Below are 14261 nucleotides of genomic sequence, written 5' to 3' on the forward strand. Positions count from 1 at the left end.
TGTATATTGTTAAGGACATCTTTAGGCAAATATAAACATTCTCATTTGGGAGCTTTTTCTCCCTACCCAAAACAATGCTTTCCCATTGCTGTCAAGTAGCTTGGTTTGTTATCAATTTAACAAGATCACAACAACAAACAACATTTTCACCACAAAACTCAGGTGAGAGGTTTTTACGCAGGTCATACAAAAAATATTTGTCCCCAAGAAAAGTAACCTGTAATTTACAGATGCAACCCTAAGAAAAAGTGTCTTGGCTACAAATCATTCACTTTCAAATATTGATGAAGAAATAGAGTGGAGGGGGTGGGAGGGGTGGGAGGCGATGGGGTGGGAGGGGATGGGAGGGGATGGGAGGGGATGGGAGGGGATGCGAGGGGTGGGAGGGGAGGGGAGGGGAAGGGATGGGAGGGGTGGGAGGGGCTGGGAGGGGAGAGGAAGGGATGGGAGGGATGGGAGGGGTGGGAGGGGAGGGAGGGGGTGGGAGGGGAGGGGAGGGGATGGGAGGGGAGGGGAGGTGAGGGGAGGGGATGGGAGGGGAGGCGAGGGGTGGGAGGGGAGGGGAGGGGGTGGGAGTGGATGGGAGGGGAGGGGTGGGAGGGGAGGGGAGGGGTGGGAGGGGTGGGAAGGGTAGGAGGGGTGGGAGGGGTGGGAAGGGTAGGAGGGGTGGGAGGGGTGGGAAGGGTGGGAAGGGAGTGGAGGGGTGGGAAGGGTGGGAGGGGTGGGAAGGGAGGGGAGGGGTGGGGAGGGTGGGAGGGGAGGGGAGGGGTGGGGAGGGGAGGGGTGGGGAGGGGAGGGGTGGGGAGGGGAGGGGTGGGGAGGGGTGGGTGGCAGAAGCACGGGCATGGCAGGGAGCACAAGAGGTGTGAAACGAGGAAAACATTTGCCACAGGAAGTACTGGATTCAGTTGATTTTTTTTAAATGAGGTATTATAAGAGTGTGCCAGTAAATGCAAAAACGAAACAAAATTAAAAACCAAAATGCACATTTCCAATGGAAAAATCTCTAAACCTCTTATAGTTTTCTTTATTCAGATTAGACATTTCATATACAGCAGTTAATCTAGAAAAATACATTTTAAAAAATCTTCAGCAGACCATGCTCTCTGTAACAAAACCTTCCAAACCCTGTTTTATTATACAAACCAATCTACAATAGTAATGTAAAAAGAAATTCTCAAATTTAGCAATGTCATTTGCAATCTGACATCCCTCTAATTTACATATGGGTTTCCACTATTCGTACTGCAGAGTTAGAATTCTGTAATAAATTTTTTCTAATGTATTCTGTACATATTAAATAATCTAAAGGGTTCCTCTTGTAGTGCATTTACCATTTAGCAAGTCTATTCAGCATTGTTCCAGTACCATTTGCATTACAGTGATTTGCCTGTAAATGTAATTAAAATCTAAAAGTGCACACAGTTAACTTTCTCAAATAACGGCCTATTTCTGGAGGAAACCTAATATTCACGGAGAATTACCAATATCGTGATTAGAAATGAGAGGTTAGAATGTACTCTGAGACTATGTAACACAATTATATACATAAGCTGAAGGACAGTGAGTCTTTAGCCTGTATTTACATCAAATGACGCTGGTCTCCACAGGGTCACACCAGGGACTCAGTACGACACCAGGTAGATTAGGGTTGTTAGCTACAAGTCAGTGTAGCACAGACAGCCCCCAAATACCCTGCACTGGCTTATGCTAAATTCAACTCCAGTATATCACAGTGTTTTAAGTACTATTAGTATGCTGCTGTGCTACTCCGTAAAGACAGCAAGCCTTCATCAAGGGATCGCATCTGGGTTATAATGGGTCCTAGCAATCAGACTGCCACTGCATGCAGAAACCCCCCCCAAAAAAATACACAGGTTTCAAAACAGATATACTTCATTTTGTTTTAAATGCCCAGGAGCGTTTTCAAAATAGCTGATATTAAGTATTATTCTATTGAGTGATGAACCTATTGAATCATGAGAAGAAATTCTACGTTATCCAGTTTGAGGAGAAAAAATGTAGTATTCTTACCAAATTATCCAGTGTATATGACTGGTTAGAATCGCAAGTTTTGCTTTTTACTGAAATTCAGAGTATGAAATGCAAACATTCAGGATAAAATTAATTCAAACGTACACACAGTTCTATCAACTTGCAACAAAGCAGCAAATATGAGGGCCTATCACACATCTGGACTCTCCCATTCCCTTCTGATCCCTCAGAAAAGTGCAAAATCAAAGAGTCACTGCTTGGTCCACACACAAAATACATCAGGTATAAGGACTTGGAATCTGATGAAATCCGGCTTCTATTCCACAGGTTGTCTTCAGTAAGAGTCAACGTCCGAAGATGGAATTTATCTCGAGAAGAATTAACTCTACAATCTGATTCTGGTAGACAGTATGAACTGCTATGTTGCCAGTCTCCTTCTCTGGCTTTAACAGAGTAGGACCAAACACAATTGCTATACTCTGATACGTCATTCTGTTTTTTTCTCCATTTTCTATAACTCTAAGAGGAAAAAGAAAAATTGTTAAAAGAGAAAATTTTAAAATAGGGGAAATTCTTCAGAGTATTATAAACAGCTTGCATTTAGAAAAGAGAAATAATGCTCATTTTCCTAAGGTATGTATAAACTATTTAACCAAACAGAATTCAGTCTGAATAGCATGTAAAGCTTTCTTTTGCATAAACACAGCTGAAAGGTATACGTATTCTCACAAACTTCAAATGTGTGATATTTCAGCTTAGTTTTTAAAATAAGACATAGACTTGAATACCTACTACAATTCAGGGAACAATGATTCCTCCGCTAGGGTGACGGGGGGAAAATATCATTAGGGCACAGAGATTAAACTTTGAATTTTACTCATTTTATGCTATTTTTTAAAAAAATCTCTCATACTGTGATCACTTATTTTACTAATCTCGTGTTCTTTCTATCAGAAGTTTCAGAGTGACTATGTAGTAACTTAGACCTAATTACCTTGACTTCAAGGTAACTGAATATTCCTCACTTAACCAATCTCATCTTCATCATAATTAACTTTTAGCAACAATTTCCGAACACTTACTACGTGCTAGGCATTATATAAATGCTTCACATATGAAATCTACTTCAATGTATTCTTTATACCAAACCATTTTACCTACGAGGAACTGGGGCTCAGAGAAGTCACCTTTCTCATGTTACAAAGACAGCGGACAGCACAGCCGGGCTCTGAACCCAGGTCTGCGTGGCCCCAGCCCCGGCCCCGGGGGGCCTGCACCACATCTCACACCTGTGCACTCCTCCGACCTTCTTTTTCCCCCCTAATTACTCCGTCTCTTCTGTGGTGAGACTCTTACCTTTTGAGATGTCTAAACAGAGTCTGCATTGTGTCCTGATTTGGCTTTGGCAACTGTTTGATTAGATCCTTCACAGCAGAGACACGCTGTCTTGGTTCTTGTTCTGAAAAAAGACAATGACTGGAGATTTTGCATGAAACTGAAAGCAGTGACATTATTTTGGAACCTGGTATTTGGTAATACACAGTGACACCTGGTGGTTACATTTAAAATTTCTGGAGTAAAACAATCCTTTGAAAAAACTTGTTTAAAATATCAAACAGTGTTGTAGCAGCTACAGAGGGTTTTCAACATCTAGGGAAAGAAATGAGTGGCATTAATTACATACTTACTAATTGCATTAACAAAATCATTAAAATGATTAAATGTAAAGAGAGGTTCTGGTAATTCTCGAAAAAACATTTTCAGTGCTCCAGTGATGACATGAATATCTTCCCATTTACTATCCTTCAAGTCCAATTTCTCATCTGGAAAACAGTAGGAACGGGAAAGTTTTTGAAATTATTTTAAACCAATTCTAACAGTCATGAGTTATTTATTCTGTATGTGACAATATATGATCTTACCATGATTGACTGTAAACCTCAGCTTCTGGATCACTGCGAGGTTGCCACTAACTCTATAAATCCCATCAACATCCAACCCTAAGAGACAAATAACAATAATTTTATGTTTAAAGTTCTTGTTGTCTTCTTCTAAAGATGCTTTCATGTTTTAGAATTCTTATTTATTAACATTAGCCTAAAATAAAATTACTCTTTTCCTCTAAATGGCTTTTTATAGATGCTTGGCAGAGAGAGAGGGGTGGAGATTCACTCTGAATTGTCTGGTAAACAGCAACAAATCTACTTTATCATGTAGACTGTGGATCACCATCTCAAGGAAATCACCTCAAACTTGAAATACTAGCAATTTAAGATAAACTTCGGCAAACACCTGAAGATAATTCAAGAAGTAAAGGAAGCCAGTAGATAAAATCAGCCCACCCATTTCTTTGCACGTCATTTGAGAGTGTAAATGTACATATTAAGGTGCTCTCTGAATCAAAGTGCTTCTCATATTAAGTGCTTGTAATAAATAAACTTAATACAAGCCAGCAACTAAAATAATGGTTCTATAACAACTGATAATTTGATACAGTTATTAATTTCTTTTATATGTGAAATAGAATCATTTGAAATTCACACAATGAAGCCCCAAAATTCATATATTCAGTAAATGATAAGGATGCACACACTTAACATTATCTAATGTGCTACTCATTTAACTTCTAGTAAAGCCAAGTAGCATGGCATCTCTATTGTCAGGCTGAGAGTCAGAGATCTGTGACTAGCAGAAATTACATTTTATGCAAATATTTTAATTACACGAGATATTTCTGATGATATACTGATATAAGTTAATGGGACTGCAGTCAAGATACTGTTATTTTAAAAGCTAGTATAAATATTATAAACATGTTAAAATTAACCAAAACAGAAATTAGTTTAAGTCTTCAGAAGTACAGGAAATGACATAAAGAGGATTTGTCCATTTGCACACTTTAGAGTTGATTTAGCAGTTTGGGAATGTCATCTCATTTTTATTATAAACAGAAGAAACTTCCCCTTAGTAAGTAAACACTCTCTCCTCCTGTCTCTTACACTGCTGGATCATTTCTTAATAAACACAGTTTGACAATCACCACGTCCATTTTAAGCCAATGCCAACTCCCAATGGCTTCAAGGAATACCATATGCTGAATCAACCCTAAGTACTGAACATGCAATAGATGACTGCAAAGGTCTTAATTTGAAACAATACCAAAAAAATAAGTTTTTTTGCAAAAAAGATGCTTTTCATGACAACTTATGACTATAAAGAACTTTTGGTTGCAACACTCAAAATCATAAAAATCCTAGGGATTCTGATGGCAAAACAATGGGTTGTGTGCTTAACTTTAAAAAAAAAAAATTCATTTTCTTACCATATTGTTCAACATGTTCAATGCACAACTTCACAAATTTTGGCACTGTGCCATTCTCTCTCTGACACAGATTAGCAAGATTGGCTCCAAATACCTGATCTGAAAGAGATTTCAAGAAATGAGTCACCTTGCTAAACTTTAGTTCACAAAATGGCTAAATGATGCACAGTGCAACAGAAGATACCCCTGCATGCAGACACTTTCACCACAACGCACGCCTGGCTGACCTGCACCACTCGCCTAGTTCTTCCGACTCCAGGCTCCAAGAACACCCTCCTTCATTCCTGCCGGGCTCCCTTCTTACCTTCTCCTCCTGTGCAGAGATCAACCTTCCCCCAAACGGAGCTTCTTCTCATCACTCCTGGTCTCAGCTAAAATGTCACCTCCTTTTAGGAACCCTCTGACCATCCTAAGGCAGCCCAGTTCCCGTCACTCTCTGTTTTATCACTGTGTCAGATTCTTCACGTAAGTCACCATTATTCTGAATTACCTTGTCTGTCTCTCATCTTTATAGAAGTTTCATGCGGGCAGGGACCCTCTAATTCTTGAATGCCAACAGGTATTCCCAGCACTGAGGCTCAAGTCCACCACTTAGCAAATACTCAACTATTTTTTAAACTATTAAAACATGCCCATCAGATTGGGATGGACATATATACACTAATATGTATAAAATGGATAACTAATAAGAACCTGCTGTATAAAAAAATAAATAAAATTAAATTAATTAAAAAAAAAGCAAAACACACATGCCCATCGTGTGCCAACATCTGATTTCACAAAATATATCCAAGTCCGCTCTAGTAATCTTTCAACCCAACAGTTTTGAAATTCCACATGAGTGCTAAATATTCAGGATAACAAATAAAATACAGTATTTGAAGTGGATGAACACCACCAGAAAATGGCAACCGTTTATATTTCTCATTGAAAAGGTCTGACAAACAATGAGCCGTAGTTTCTATTCATTTATTTGTCAGGCTTTTTTTTGAGGTTCTAAAGCTCAATGTGCTAAATTCACGTGCATTATCTGGGGGTACCTGTCTACCCTTAACTCTTTAAGGTCGCTAATTTGAATCACTTAATTAGCTGGACTCTTCCTAGAAGTTTTAAATAGCTTTTTAGTGAAACTCATTTGTGTATTTTAATCTAGATGCTTTGCATAACAGATGTTTCGGCAATGGTCTTTGTTAGAAACTTCATAACCAAAGACAGCTCTAACATATATGGTATAAATTATGTTACCTTTTCCTACATTTTTATTATGAACAAATGTCTCTGTTTTGAGTCATGTGTTAGAAAATTTTATCTTTGGAATTAAACATGCTTGTAAAAACTAAAGGTATATACAAGTATATGTGATTTTAAAGAATACTCTCCTATTAAGAAAAAATTCTGTTAGTACATTATGGTTCTTATACATGAAAATAAAACGTAAAAATTAGTTAGAAAAAAACACTTTATCCTAATTTTAAAATTACCTTAAATGAGAACTGAAGGCAAACAATCAAGAATAAAATTGTACATTATTTTTTCTTTCTTTCTACAGCTAGTGATTATTTATTTGAAATTTCTTCTGATCTGTGCATCTCAAAACTAAAAATCTGTCATTCTGAAAATCTGCCACGCCATCCCATCACATCCATGTAGCTCCTCTGGTACAGGGTTTCTAAAAAGCTAATTTGGTATTTATGTCTGTTCGATGCTTTAGTTAAAATAAACTCTTCATGTGCATTAAAAAATCAATTTTAATTACTCAAATGTATTTTAATCACTGAACCTGATAACTTTATGAATAAAGAATGAGACATTTTTGCCGTTTGGAAAATTTTCAGCTTTTAATGTAAAATGTCTTATTTCCGATTTGGGCCGAAGTTCATTATTATAAACATCACTTCTACCTACCTTTAATATAACCTTTTTCACGAACAGCTTGCAAAGTAGGGCGTCGTGTAAGAAACTTCTTTAAGTTTTTCTTGGTTTTTTTCTGTTCTGAAGAATCTATGCTAGATACTTTCGTGGCTTAAGACAGATAGATATTAAGCATTTTATAAAATACTTTTTTGATGAAAATTTTTCCACCTAGTACTCAAAACGTATTAATCTCATATATAAAAAATCACAGTATATAAATTCAGTTTTTCTAACTTTAATATGGTTTAAGAGTAACACATGAAGAATCAAAAACTAACACAATTTCAAAGTGACAAACCAAATGAAACATTTCATTTTTATCACTAAACACTGACCGTAAACTGTGCCTTCTTTAGTATATGTGCCAAGACATTTGTAAGTCATTCTAATTTATATTCATTATTTCACAAATGATATAGTCTTGGACTCTCCATCAGGTTTAGATGGTAAAATGACCAGCAAAAAATAAAGTAACCAACCCATAAAACATAAACAAAATCCCTACCCTTCCCCATCCTCACTGAACTAGGAGTCAGGGGATATATATGTATACATATCCATCACAATTATTTGTACTTCAGGCTAAGACTCATCATAATTATCTCTACTCCGAGCTAAGGATGGGACCACCTGGATTTCCACATTGCCTGCAGACCTGATTTCTCTTTGGGTTACAATAATAAAAATTCAGAAAGTAAATTTCTTGAAAATAACCATATTTGAAGAAAGTTGAGAGCACAAACAATATATTAGTAAAGAATTAAAACAATAAAAGTTTCGTGGTTTACACTATTATACAGTGACAGTGTCAGTAATAGGCCTAAACTTCTTAAGAATGTGGGAGAAAAAAAGGAGAACTGATTTTCTAATCATTCAGTTAATGTGAAGACCAAAAATTTCTCAGTTAAATGTGGATTTGTTAAAATAGATTTAAGCAGGTTCAAGTCACGGGTAATGGCCTATTTAAAGCACATAATTCACAAGAGGCCTGTGTTAGAAAATGCAATCCTTGGGACTTCCCTGGCGGTCCCGTGGTTAGGACTCCGTGCTTCCACTGCAGGGGGCACGGGTTCCATCTAAGATCCCGCATGCAGCATGGAGTGGCCAAAAACAAAAAAAAAGGAAAGAAAATGAAATCCTTACAACTGCTGGCGTTTCTCTGGTCCTGTACACATAATATGTGGTCTGGAGACTAAATGCACAGACATATCCCAGTCTAGAGGCGGCTACCTGGCATCCAATAGGGAACTATGGTACATATCCTGTGACTTCTGACTTCTTAATGTCTAAGAGTCTATCTAGAATCTTAAACAGTAATTATATATTTTCCAATCAATAAAGTTCAGCTTTCTAGAGACCTCAACATAAGCGCATTCTGTTGTGTGCATTTTTTTCTCTTGAAAGGGTATCATAATCTCTTAAAATTAATATGATGCCATCAGGGTGCATACGATTAGGCTGAAAAATGATGATGAGTTAATGAGGAGAGAGAACACTGAACCAGTGAGGCTGCAACTCCTGAATCTCAGAAGTCTTGTGACACTGGAGAGTCCACTCAGCTTTTATATATTTACTCTAAACCTTTGCTAAGAGAATAAGCTCACTCACACCACTAGCAACACAGGGAAAGAAAACTTACAACGCAATTTCTTCAGATCCTTATGGTCCTTTTCTTTATCGTGCTTTTCTATTCCTGGTGAATCTGGTATATCCTCCTCAATCGCTTCATCGGGTTCTACTGTCTGTTGGTTAGAGATTTTCCAAACACGTATTACTTTTGCTATTACTTTAGATGTAATTCTCAGAACGATCAGTAATCAACTCTTCCAAATGATTTTAGGGAACTAATTAGTATACAGGATATATGATTTAGAGATTTGATAAATCTTTAAAAATACTCTTCTCCCCACCCCCATTGATGGCATTAACTCTGAATTTCGATAAAGAAAAAATTACTGATAATTCACAAGGATAATGCGCTTGTACTGATGGTGACGCTATCTTGCCTCATTTTGATCAAGTGACAAGTAATAACAGTTAAAAGGTTGGGCTATAATCTGTGGTGATAGAACAGGACGATGCTACGTTGTTGATAATAGGACAGATAAAGCTAACTAGCAATGGTACCTTAACTGCTTCACACCAACAATCTTTTAAAATTGCACTTTGTGTCAATAGTTAATTGACATTACTCATTACTCACAGACCTACGGATATCAGGAATTGAAAGAAATCCTAGGGGGCTTCCCTGGTGGCGCAGTGGTTGAGAATCTGCCTGCCAATGCAGGGGACACGGGTTCGAGCCCTGGTCTGGGAAGATCCCACATGCTGCGGAGCAACTAGGCCCGTGAGCCACAACTACTGAGCCTGCGCGTCTGGAGCCTGTGCTCCGCAACAAGAGAGGCCGCGATAGTGAGAGGCCCGCGCATTGCGATGAAGAGTGGCCCCCGCTTGCCGCAACTGGAGAAAGCCCTCGCACAGAAACGAAGACCCAATACAGCCAAAAATAAATATAAAAAATAAATAATAAATAAATTTAAAAAAAAAAAGAAAGAAATTCTAGAACTCATTTACAGCCTAACTACGGTCACTTTTACAAGTTAAAAAGCGGACTGAATTCTCAAAGCTAAAAACACTGCTCTGCCTTTTACTCTGAGGTCCTTTCTCCACCGAGAGTTTATTTTTGTGCACAGTGTAAGGAAAGGCTCCAATTCTTCTCGGACATCCAGCTGACCCAGCACATGCTCTACCTGGCACAGAGTGTCCAAAGGTACGTGGGTCTGTCTCCAGGCTCTTTATTCTGTTCCACAGGTCTGTATATCTATCCCATTATGGATACACAGCTTTATAAGGTCCTGACATATGCTACAGCAAGTCTTCTTCAAAGGTGTCTTGCATATTCTTAGCCCTTTGCATTTCTATATGAATTTTAGAATAAGTTTGTCAAGCTCCACCAGAAAACCTACTGGGATTTTGAATGAGATTCAAAAATCTCAAACCTACAAATTTATAAGTCATTTGGAAGAATATTATATCTTTACATAATTGAATCTTTTAATCCATGAACATGATATACTTCTCATTTAAGTTTTTGTCAATGTCTCTTAATAAAGTTTTGTAATCTTGCCCATCTCTTTGCCCTCAGTATCTTTTGCCACTTTGTAAACAGTACACATGTAAAATTTTTAGAGTCAATTATATGTTCCTCTCTTTTCAGTTGGCTTATTCCCTGAACCCTTAGGCCTTAATTTAAAAAGCCACTTTCTCTGCAAGGCCTCCCTTGATCCCTACACTAGATTAGCCCCTACTTAATCAGAGTTTTTATATGTTCATTATATTAACTGTTCAGTTTTCTGTGCTCCGTAATCTTCTGTCTTTGACTGCAAGCTCCATGCATAAAGGTGCAGCATCCGGTTGCACGCTGCTATACCCCAGTGCGTAAGGCACTCACACGTGTGTGAGATGGATGCAGGCACCCTTGCTTTCAAGGGGTAGTGAGCACATCGCAGTGACTAGACCTGCAAGCCCGTCCTGGGTAGAGTAGAAGGTACATTTGAGAAGACAGACTGGGCTCAGGTTGTCGAATTCTAATAGGAGTCATGTAAGGCTTCTGTGCAGGGGAGGATTATAAAAGTGACATTAGGAAGTTTCATACAGTAGTGGCATTAACAATGCATTGGTGGGGGATGAGATGAAATAAGGAAAACTGTTTAGGAGGTTACTCTTAATATCAACATTTAAAGGCCTGTCCATGGTTTCAGGAATAAATGGAAAGAAAGGAACAAGGTTCAGAAATATCACACAATATTTCAAACTGCAAAGGAAGAATTCACATCTAGATGGGTAAATAATTTGCTAGAAGAGGTAAAAGTTGGAGGCGGAAGAGTTAAAGAGTACTCAGATTCCAAATCTGGGTGATTTGAACTGGGTGAATCATAAAATTTTGGAGCTTAAAAGGGTACTTGGAGACAATCCAGTGCAATCTCTCTATTTTTTTTAAGTAGAAAAACTGAGACCCACAGAAGGAGAACACCTTGGTACAATCACAAACCTTATTAATAATGAAGCATCACCTATAAAGTCTCTGAAAGACATCTCCATCTCTACTAAAGCCAGTGATTCCCCAACTTTTTTTGTCTCCATTTAGTTTAAAACCTGTATCGCATACTCCCGTAAGTATTCACTTTCATTTCACTTCTGTCACTGATACATGATCCTTAATCAGGAACCATGTCCCCATATGGTGAGGGGGTAAGAGTACAGGCTAAGAAAGTACAGCTTCTAGTTGTTTATTACTGCTCTTACAAACACAGCTTCAGAATATAAATGCGAGGTTCTTTTTGGTTGTAATACACATGAGAAGAAGTTTTCCAGGAACATGAGGGTACTCTGAGTAGAAAGGTCACTAGGAAAGAAAAAGTACGAATGACAAGACGACAGCTTCATGCATCTCACCATTTTGCTCAGGACCTGTTTCCACCAAATGATTTCCAAAGCATTCGCTCCATGAATAAATACTACGTACTAGGCACAGTTAGACTGTCCCTACCTCCTGAGCTATTATTTTTTTTCAACCAATGCCTCATGTGAAAGTTATGTGAAATCTACTGGTGGCAAAATCCTATAAATGACAATGTTAAATCACTCGTCAGCCCCTGGGAATTGCTAAACTAATCACTATCTTTCCTACCTCTGTCAAAATATGTATTTTTTAAAAGTATTTTTTCAAATATAAATCGGAAACTAGATATATAATAACCAGTTAGAAAGCCAAAAAAAAAAAAAAGAAAACAGCTCTAAAGTCAAAAAAAAAAACTTACCTGAGTCAAACACATACCTGATTACTGACAGTGCTACTGAGAACTTTAAACCACTCATTAATAACAGCATCGTTATCAGACTGAATCAGCAGTTCTGTTCCTTGACGGGTTTTCAGCTTTAGAGATAAGAAGGAAAAAAAAAAAAAGTATGATTAGTGCTGTCAATGAAGTAAATAAATACATTTAATTCAAAGTCTACAAAACCACCAGAAGATTGGATGCCATATATTATATTAATAGTGGAAAGGTTACAGTACTCCACAGTGATGGAATTATCTTTTATTTTAGTATAAAAGAATATCAGCTGGATTATTTTACAAAACATGATGTTTTTCTCACAGTAAATTCTCAATGGAAATCTAATAATTTAGGATCCCAAACTCCGTCACACAAACAACATAAAACTTGCTGGAATCTAGAATACTTTATCATTAAAAAATAAGTTGAAGTATCTACGCTGTGCATTTTAAATGAGAATTGAAACATAATTTGTTAAGAAATAAAATCTATAAAATTTTCACATAAATTTGAGAATTTCTCTCTCTGGCTAAAAAAATATATGTAGAAAGAGAATATACAAGAGTTAGACTTTCAATATTGACTATATAATAGGAAATTATAATGACTTGGCACAAAGAGAGGGCACAGACAATAAATGTCACAACCCTTTTGGACAGAAACATCACTAAATTGTCAAATCATGAACTAACTGAAGTAAGGACACTATATATGATTCTATATGAACGCAATAACCCATTTATGTATGATCTCCTGGGCTCAAAGTTTCTCACACCTGACTGAGGAAGAATTTTGACGTATTTATAGAAATCATTCCTTCTATTTTCTGTTTGGTAAGTGTCTGATTTTCTTTTTTCCTAGAGGAACATATGGCAATGTTTCCCAAACACCATTCTCAGATATATTCCTCAAACAGCTCCTGAAGTAATGTTTTTTTTTTAGTTTTTTCTTGGGTTTATTTATTTATTTATTTATGGCTGTGTTGGGTCTTCGTTTCTGTGCGAGGGCTTTCTCCAGTTGCGGCAAGCGGGGGCCACTCTTCATCGCGGTGCGCGGGCCTCTCACCATCGCGGCCTCTCTTGTTGCAGAGCACAGGCTCCAGACTCGCAGGCTCAGTAAATTGTGGCTCACGGGCCTAGTTGCTCCGTGGCATGTGGGATCTTCCCAGACCAGGGCTCGAACCCGTGTCCCCTGCATTGGCAGGCAGATTCTCAACCACTGCGCCACCAGGGAAGCCCTGAAGTAATGTTTTAAAAGGCATTCCTCAAAAAAAATAAAGAACTCATTATGTGATGTTAATTTGGGAAATGCTGGATTGAAAAGAGCTAAACAAGATTCTATCCTTCAAGACTTCTCAGAGTTTTGCTATTCCAGGGCGCACTGTGACCTCCTAACAGAGGAATAAAATATACACTATTTCCCAAATTTAATTGACCATGGGACCTTCTTCATTCTGGAATGAAACAAGGCTATCTCAGGTAACAGTGACTTCCTTTCCTGCATTTATCTTCTAGAGAGTGGGCTAAGGTACTCTGTTAGAGGTTCTCACTTTATAAAAATAAGGAAAAACATGCAGTCTCTTTACTCGAAAAGAAAATTTTTTAAATAACCTAGCGGGGGAGTAATTTACAGATGACGAAAGCTCCAGGTGCATGAGAACAAGTGCTATGTTAAAGCTCCAGGTGCATGAGAACAAGTGCTATGTTAAAGCTCCAGGTGCATGAGAACAAGTGCTATGTACAGATGATGAAAGCTCCAGGTGCATGAGAACAAGTGCTATGTTAAAGCTCCAGGCGCATGAGAACAAGTGCTATGTTAAAGCTCCAGGCGCATGAGAACAAGTGCTATGTTAAAGCTCCAGGCGCATGAGAACAAGTGCTATGTTAAAGCTCCAGGCGCATGAGAACAAGTGCTGTGTTAAAGCTCCAGGCGCATGAGAACAAATGCTGTGTTAAAGCTCCAGGCTCATGAGAACAAGTGCTGTGTTAAAGCTCCAAGCGCATGAGAACAAGTGCTATGTTAAAGCTCCAGGCGCATGAGAACAAGTGCTATGTTAAAGCTCCAGGCGCATGAGAACAAGTGCTATGTTAAAAGCATAAGGCAGCAGCATCTGTGCTGTGGTAACGTTTCTTGTGGGTCTTGGAAGAGAGGGAACATTGGACAAGGAGAGACCAGCAGCCGTTGGTATTAAA

At 38.2% G+C, this 14261-nt stretch overlaps 1 protein-coding gene across 8 annotated transcripts in view; it reads right to left on the reverse strand.

Annotated features, from left to right (window-relative positions):
• Window positions 1–796: 796 nt before the first annotated feature.
• ARHGAP12 (Rho GTPase activating protein 12) overlaps window positions 797–14261 on the reverse strand; it is a 113040-nt gene continuing 99575 nt past the window's right edge. For all 8 annotated transcript variants that reach the window (XM_057543076.1, XM_057543072.1, XM_057543071.1 and 5 more), the window contains 8 exons: window positions 12069–12167; window positions 8871–8973; window positions 7223–7339; window positions 5318–5416; window positions 3918–3995; window positions 3684–3818; window positions 3352–3454; window positions 797–2514 (listed from right to left, as the gene is read on the reverse strand). In XM_057543076.1, the coding sequence (XP_057399059.1) occupies window positions 2340–2514; window positions 3352–3454; window positions 3684–3818; window positions 3918–3995; window positions 5318–5416; window positions 7223–7339; window positions 8871–8973; window positions 12069–12167 (909 nt within the window). In that variant the 3' untranslated portion in view covers window positions 797–2339. The remainder of the gene's footprint in view (window positions 2515–3351; window positions 3455–3683; window positions 3819–3917; window positions 3996–5317; window positions 5417–7222; window positions 7340–8870; window positions 8974–12068; window positions 12168–14261) is intronic.

The sequence above is a fragment of the Balaenoptera acutorostrata genome, chromosome 3, assembly GCF_949987535.1.
Source record: "Balaenoptera acutorostrata chromosome 3, mBalAcu1.1, whole genome shotgun sequence".
Lineage (NCBI taxonomy): Eukaryota > Metazoa > Chordata > Mammalia > Artiodactyla > Balaenopteridae > Balaenoptera > Balaenoptera acutorostrata.